We start from the raw sequence: 7,790 nt of genomic DNA, 5'->3' as shown, positions 1-7,790 counted from the left end.
TTCATATCAACCCATGTCTGATAAGGCCACCCCCACGCACACTCCCCTTAAAGCCCCCCTTTGGCTCCGTCCACTTTCTGTATAGGACAACCCCCTCCCATATCTCCGCCAATTACTCTCGCCTACCCCATTATATTGTTTAATAGCCTCACCCCCATAATCCCCGACCCCTCCCCCCCCAATTATTCTGGTCTCCACCTCCTCTGAAGCCCACCGGCTCCCCTTATTGTGCGCCCCCCCCCTCACAATCGAGAAGTCTGTTTTGAACTTTGTCTGTGCTGATGGACCGTGGCCAGGCATGCACAGGGCATCAGTTCACTTCTGCGCAGGAATCTCGTGGTTGAAGGGGAAATCGCGCTCCTATTGGGGGGGGGGGCGCACACACAGCTTACCATTGGGACCACTGCACTCCCATTGGGAGCCCCCTCTGTGGGAGGACCCCCCCCACCTTACCCCCCCGAATCACGTAGACCCCTCCCTTCTATGGGAGGAACCCCCCCCTTGTCGTTCATGGAACTATTGTCTATGGAACCTCCTCCCGCCTAGCGCCTCGGGCCCGTCCCCCCCCCACTAAGCCCTTGTCTATGAGACCCCACCCTTATACAAGACCCCTTTCAAGGGAGACCCCCCCATAGAGACCATTTCTAGGAAGACCCGGCCCTCTCTATAGGACCCTTGTCTAAGAGACCCCCCCCTCCATAGGACCCTGGACCCTTGTCTATGGGAGACCCTCCCCCCCCCCATAAAGGACCCCATTCTATAGAGACCTCCCCCCCCAAATAAAGCCCTTGCCTATGGAGATATCCCCCCACTTCTATGAAGACCCTTCTATTGGATACCTCTTTTCTATGGGGACTCCCCCTTCTAATGGAGACCCCCCTCACTCGCATAAGACTCTTGTCTACAGAGACCACACATCCCCCCCACCTCTAATGGAGACCCCCCTCCATGAGGGACTTGTCAATGGAGGACCCCCTCCTCTATGAACCACGACCTACTCCAACCCCCCCTCCACTCGCAGGACTCAACTTGTACTTAATGGAGACCCCCGCCCTCCTCTTCTATGGAGACCCCTCTCTGTGGGACCCTTGTCTATGGACGCACCCCCTCTTATAGGACTTCTTGTCTATGAGACCCTTCCCAACTAAATTTATGGAGACGCCCTCCCTATGGAGAGCCCCCCCCCATCAGTATGGAGAACCCGCCTCTATATGGAGAACCCCCCCTCGCACTAGGACTCTTTCCTCGTCCTAATTATGAGAGAACTCCCCCCTTCTATAATAAGACCCCTTCTATGGAGACCTCCCTATATGGAACCCTTGTCTATGGAGACCCCGGGCCCATTGGTTATGGGGACCCTTCCCCTTATGGAGACCCCCCCCTCCATAGGACGCCTTGTCCCTATCAAGATGAGAAAAACTTCCCCCCCCCCTTCCCTAATTAACGGATAGACCGCCTTTCTCCAAACTTGGAGCCCCCCCAATCACCCGCTCCTCTTCCCGCCCCTCACGTACTCCAGGATGAGCTTCTCACTAATCTGACTGCTGTGCAGCATCTGATGGCGCTGATGCTGCGCAAATGAGAACTGCTCGGCCACTGGGTTGGGCGTACACAGCTGAGTCAACGGCACCACGCACAACAGCGCCCCATATTCCCCCTGCGCCGCCACAGCCCTCCAAGCCCTCATTAATGCACCCTTAACCCCCCCACCATACCCTCCACACCCCAGACCCCAAGTGCAACTCCTTATCCCCCATCCCACCCATTGTTGTCTTGTCTAAACCCAGACACCCCAGTTCCCCACCCCAGACCCCCTTTAAGCCCCCAAATCACCTTTAGAACCTCTCCCACCCTCAACCACCCCAGACCCCTTATAAACCCAACCCCAAGATTACCCCTTTAAACCAACCTCCCCCTCAAAACTCCGCCGATCTCCACCCCAGACCCCCCTTATCCCCCCCAGACCCCCCTCTTAGCCCCCCCAAAACCAATTTACCGCCCTCACCTATACGTCCACTACCCAGGAACCCCTTTAACCCCGCCAGAGCCGTGCCACATTGCGTAGAAACCCGGACAGAAAGAGGGGCAGCAATGACAAGCAGTTCAGATCGTAAGAAACAGAAGGAGAACCTCGGCCCGGTCCGCCGACCATATAAAACGTGCGCCGATATCTCCCAGCCCTATAAAACTCGCCATACCGTGGATCAGCTTGAAGCGTTTGACCGGTGGTTTGAAGGGTTGCAGTAGTAGCGTTCGCGCCCGCAAGAAGCGGTGCCTAGGAAGCCCGGCCGCCATATAACGATCGAGGAGGGATGCAGGGCGGGCGGGGCCTGATTTGACGCTGTGTACGCTGGCCCGTCTTAGCATGAGTGTAAGGGGGTGGGGGCTGTTTGACCCCTCCAACCCCCTTTACCTCCCCATCTCCACCCCCAGATCCCCCCTTTACCCCCCCAGACCCCCTTTAACCCTCCCAACTCCCCCCGCAGACCCCCCTTATCCCCCCACCCCTTTAGCCCACCCCAAAAACCAACTTTACCTCCCCATCTCCACCCCCAGGCCCCCCTTTACCCACCTTTACCCCCTTTAACCCCTCCAAACCCCCTTTACCTCCCCCATTTCCCCCCAGGCCCCTTTTAATCCCCCCAAGACCTGCCCTTTAACCCCCCCAGACCACCCCTTTAACCCCTCCAAAGCCCCCTTTGCACTCGGCCCATCTCCACCCCCCAGGCCCCCCTTTACCCCCCCAGACCCCTTTAAACGCCTGCCCAACTGCCCCCAGACCCCAACCTCCACACCCAGTGCCCCCTTTACCTCCCCTTTAACCCCTCAAACCCCTTATCTCCGCCATTTCCACCCAGAGCCCCTTTTATCCCCCAGCCCCATTTCCCCCCCGCACCGGTGGAGTTCTCCGCTCCCTCCGTCGCCGTCATCCTGGCCACGTGATCCACCCCGATCCGTTCCGCCTCCTCGGTGGCCAAAGTGTAGGGCAGCTCCGCAAACAGCATCGTGGCCTTTGGGGGGAACATGGGGGGATTTGGGGGCCCATAAACCCCCATAACCCAGCCCCCATAAACAACAATAACACCCATAGACCCACCTGCCCCCCCCCGCCAACCCATTAGACGCCACAACCCCCCCATAGACCCCACAACCTCCCCCATTACCACCCCATATCCCCCTCCCATAACCCCAATAACGCCCCATAGATCCCACCTGCCCCCCCCAACCAATACCACCCACCAACCCCTCCCATAGACCCACAACCTCCCCCTTACCACCGACATATCCCTCCCATACAACCCAATAATGCCCATAGACCCCAACCTGCCCCCCCACACATACCCCATAACACACCCATAGACCCCCCGAACCTCCCCATTACCTCCCCATTAATGATGTCAATCACCGACTCAAAGACGCTGACTGGAAGCTGTAAGAATATGCGGGGGGGGGGGGGGCTTCAATATGGGGGGGGTCAAATAAAGGGGGGACGGGGGGGTTTCCCTCCATTTGGGGGGGGGTCCCCATTGTTCCAGCCCCACCCCCCCCAACTCACACAGTGTGGTTTCTGTCATCGGGTTCTAGTTTTGAGGAAGCAGGGCGGCTCTCAATGACTCTCACACACCTGGGGGGAGGCAACATTTAAGGGGGGGGGGGCATGTGGGGCAGTGACCCCCCCCATTATCAGCCCATAGGGCCTACCTGGCCCCCTTGCCCACCACCCATAGGGTCCTACCTGCCCCCTGCCACCCCATGGGGGCAATATTTCCCCCCCCCAACCTGTTTGTGCACGTTGAATGTCTGCATGGTTCTGGGGGTCCCCCCGTCGTGTAAGCAGCCCAGGAAATCCAGCTCCTTGAACACCTGCTTGACTTGGGGGGGGGGGGGGGGTTTAAATTGGGGGGTGGGAATATTAAGGGGGGGGGGGTCTCCAGGATGGGACCCCCAAGGATCACCCCCAGAAACTCCAACAAGTCCACCCATATTCAACCACCTACCCTCCCCCCACATATGGCCTTCTGAGACCCTTTACCCCCCAGACAGACCTGCAGGACCCCCCAGCATCCCTTTAACCCCCCAAAGGGTCCCCCTCAAACCCATCAGACCCTTCCCAAGACCCCTTTAACCCATCCCAACCCCCCCCTAGAGACCCTCAAGGACGCCTCCAGCAACCAAACTTTTAACCCCCATAGCCCTAACCCCGAAGACCCCTTTAAACGCCCCCCAAAAACCTCAGGACCCCCCCAGGACCCTTTAAACCCCCATAGCCCACCCCCAAAACCCCTTTAACCCCCCAAAATAAAACCCTCAGTGAGCCCCCCCCCAGGACCCCTTTAACCCCAAACCCCCTCCTAAGACGCCTCGGACCCCCAGCCACCCCCTTTAACCCCCATAGCCCACCCGAAGACCCCTTAACCCCCCCAAAAACCCTCAGGACCCCCCCCAGGACCCCCTTTAACCCCCCAATAGGTCCCCCCAGACCGCACAGGACCGCCCCGGCCCAGGACTCTTTAACGGCCCCCAAGATCCCCCTCAAATAACCCCCTCAGACCCTCCAAGGACCGCTTTAATCCCCCAAACCCCGGCACTCTAAGACCCTCAGGACCCCCCAGGACCCCTTTAACCCCCCATACGACCACCCCAAGACCTTGTAACCCCCCAAAAACCCTCAGGACCCCCCAGGACCTATTAGACCCCAAAGGTCGCCCCACAGACCCACAGGGACCCCCCCCAGGACCCCTTTAACCCCGCATAGCCCACAACCGAAGACCCTCAGGACCCCCAAGAAACCCTCGCAGGACACCCCCCCAGGACCCCCTTTAACCCCAAAGGTCCCCCAGACCACAGGACCCACCCAGGACCCTTAAACCCCCAAAACCCTGCCCAAGGACCGCCCCAAGACGCCCTATAACCCCAAAGGTCCCCCCAGACCGGCACAGGCCCCCAGGACCCTTTAACCCCCCAAATATCCCCCCAGACCCTCAGGGCACCCCCCCAGGACCCTTTAACACCCCCCAAGACCCCAGGCCCCCCTTTCCCCGCCCGCCCTCACACTGCTCTCCTTGGTATAGGTAATACTCTTTGTCGATCACCACGTGCCCGTCCACGCTGTGCGCCAGCAGCTCGAAGGAATTCATCACCTCAATGCTGCGCCCCTCCTGCCGCCCAATCAGGGCCCCAATCACTGCGGGGGGGGTTGGGGGGACAGTGAGACCCCCATAGAGGGCACCGCGACCCCAGACCCACCCCCCCCATTATGGGGTGCATTGAGCCCTTTGTGTTATTGCACCTCCTAGCCACAAGAGGGCGCCCTTTAAGGACCCCATTGTGTTATTGCACCGCCTGGCCACAAGAGGGCGCCCTTTAAAAACCCCATTGTGTTATTACACCCTATGACCACCAGAGGGCGCCCCTTAAGGACCCCATTGTGTAATTACACCCCCTGGCCACCAGAGGGCGCCCTTTAAAAACCCCATTGTGTTATTACACCCCATGGCCACAAGAGGGCGCCCTTTAAGGACCCCATTGGGTGCATGGAGCCCTTTGTGTTATTGCACCCCCCAGCCACAAGAGGGCGCCCTTTAAAGCACTATGGGATCTTATGGGGCATTAAAGGGTTTTTATGGGGCGCCATGGGTTGTTTTGGAGTTGCAATGGGGTCTCTATGGGGTCTTTATGGGGCCTCCTTGCAATCTTTAAGAGGCCTCTATCAGATCTCTATGGGGTCCCTATGGGGCCTATAGGGGTCACTATGAGATCACAATGGAGTCTCTATGGGGCCTTAATGGGGTCCTTATGTGGCCTCTAGTGGTCACTATGGGACCTTGATGGGGTCACACTGGGGTCCCTATGGAATCCATATGGGGTCCCTATGGGGTCTTTATGGGGTCTCTAGGGGTTGCTATGACATCACTATGAAGCCTCTATGGGGACCCATCGAGGTTAATAAGGGGCCTCTAAGGGCCGCTATGGGACCTTTATGGGGTCCCTATGGGGTACTATGGTTTACTATGGGGTACTATGGGTTGCTATGGGGCGCTATGGGGTGCTATGGGGTACTATGGGGCGCTATGGGGTACTATGGGGCACCATGGGGCGCTATGGCGTCCCTATGTGGTGCTATGGGGTGCTATGGGGTACTATGGGGTACTATGGGGTACTATGGGGCACTATGGGGTGCTATGAGGTACTATGGGGCGCTATGGGGTACTATGGGGTGCTATGGGGTACTATGGGGTGCTATGGGGTCCCTATGTGGTGCTATGGGGTACTATGGGGTGCTATGGGATCCCTATGGGGCGCTATGGGGTGCTATGGGGCGCTATGGGGCGCTATGTGGTGCTATGGGGTACTATGGGGCGCTATGGGGCGCTATGGGTTGCTATGGGGTGCTATGGGTCCCTACGGGGCTCTATGGGGCGCTGTGTGTCACTCACCCTGTCCCGGCCGCCCCTCCTGGCACCTCATTCGGATCCAGTGGTCGGAGATGTTGAGGATGACCAATGGGTGCAGCGCCACCGCGACACTGCCGGGAACACCCCCAGCCATCACAGGGGGAGCTGAAAAAGGGGCGGAGTCACAGCAAGAATGGGCCAATGGGAGAGCGGGGATGGAGGGGGGGCGGGGCCAGGAGGTGGGTGTGAATGGGACTGATGTGAAAAGGGGAGGGGCTTAGAGTGAATCTGGGCCAATGGGAGAGCAGGGATGGAGAGGGGGCGGGGCCAGGAGGTGGGTGTGAATGGGGGAGTGGTGAGAAGGGGGAGGGGCTCTGAGGGGGTCTGAGCCAATGAGGCCTCGAGAACGGCAGGGGGCGTGGCCAAGGTGAGAAGGGGGCGTGGCCAAAGTGGGTGTGGTTGTAATGGGGGCGGGGCTATAGGGGGCGGGTCACGTGGTGCAGTGGGCGGGGCCAGGCCAGTCATGGCGGCCATTAGGCCCCAGTTCGGGCCTGTTCCGGTCCCGGTTCCCACGGAAGGGCCCGAGTCCCAACATGGCGGCTGAGTGGCGCTGAATGGGGCCGTACCTGCCGCGTCCACCTCCATCCCGGCGCCGTTGCTGCCCGCGGACGGCGCTGCTCCTCCTCCTCCTCCTCCAACAGCCGCCGCCATTGCTGCCGGACGCCGCCGCACTGCGCATGCGCAGCCGAAAGGGGCGGGGTTTCGGGCTTCGCGCATGCGCAGGGGGTAAACGCGCGAATCGTACTGCGCATGTGCAGAACGAGCCGGATCCGTCGGGACGCCCCCCCCCCTTGCGACCTTTAACCTCGGTGTGACCCGGAAGTCCCGAAGCGCAGCCCTGACCTCCGCTCCCCAGGTAACCCCAAACATCCGGTTTAGGCCTCACGGCCTCCAGCAGGGCCCGTTTTGGGGTAAATCCGCCCCATTTCGGTCCCCAAACCCCCAAAAAAATGAAGCAGCGCCATTTTAGGGTGACGTTTATTGCGGGGCTGGGGGAGGGGCGGCCTTGAGCAGCCGCAGCGGCACCATGAACGGGTTGAGGAGACAAGGCCCCGGCGGTTTCCATGGCGACGCGGGGGGGGCGGGGCTGTGGGGGCGGGGGGGGCTGCGGGGGGAGCTGAGGGAAACGAAGGAGCCGCGAAAATGGCGGCGGAGGGCGGGAACGTGCGGGAGGGAACCGACATGGGGGGGAAGGGACAGCAACAGGGACAGCAGCACCGCGGCCTCTGGGGGGACACAAACACAATGACCCCATAGAGCCCCACAGCCCAGAGACACCCATAGAGCACCCCCATAGCCCCCCATTGAACCCCCTATACCCCATATCCCCCCATA

General features: G+C 60.0%; 1 protein-coding gene across 1 annotated transcript; it reads right to left on the bottom strand.

The window, feature by feature from the left end:
• Positions 1–1,483: 1,483 nt before the first annotated feature.
• COPS6 (COP9 signalosome subunit 6) lies at positions 1,484–7,155 on the bottom strand. The gene is made up of 8 exons (XM_015850925.1): positions 7,022–7,155; positions 6,438–6,560; positions 5,054–5,185; positions 3,781–3,872; positions 3,383–3,430; positions 2,812–3,011; positions 2,199–2,359; positions 1,484–1,596 (listed from the first exon to the last, which is right to left on the bottom strand). The coding sequence occupies exons 1-8, from the start codon at positions 7,104–7,106 to the stop codon at positions 1,484–1,486; spliced, it is 954 nt and encodes a 317-aa protein (XP_015706411.1). The 5' UTR covers positions 7,107–7,155.
• Between the last annotated feature and the right edge of the window lie 635 nt (positions 7,156–7,790).

Source organism: Coturnix japonica, unplaced genomic scaffold, assembly GCF_001577835.2.
Source record: "Coturnix japonica isolate 7356 unplaced genomic scaffold, Coturnix japonica 2.1 chrUnrandom591, whole genome shotgun sequence".
In the NCBI taxonomy this organism is placed as follows: domain Eukaryota; kingdom Metazoa; phylum Chordata; class Aves; order Galliformes; family Phasianidae; genus Coturnix; species Coturnix japonica.
The sequence above is the reverse complement of the archived record's forward strand: the minus strand, read 5'-3'. Positions and strand labels throughout refer to the sequence as shown.

Coding starts and splice junctions, on each gene's coding strand:
- COPS6 (XM_015850925.1), bottom strand. CDS start 7,106: ATGGCGGCGGCTGTTGGAGGAGGAGGAGGAGGAGCAGCGCCGTCCGCG. Junction 3,873..5,053: donor CCTATACCAAGGAGAGCAGT/GTGAGGGCGGGC, acceptor CCCCCCCCCAAG/TCAAGCAGGTGTTCAAGGAG. Junction 2,360..2,811: donor TTTGAGGGGTTAAAGGGGAG/GTAAAGGGGGCA, acceptor ACTCATGCTAAG/ACGGGCCAGCGTACACAGCG.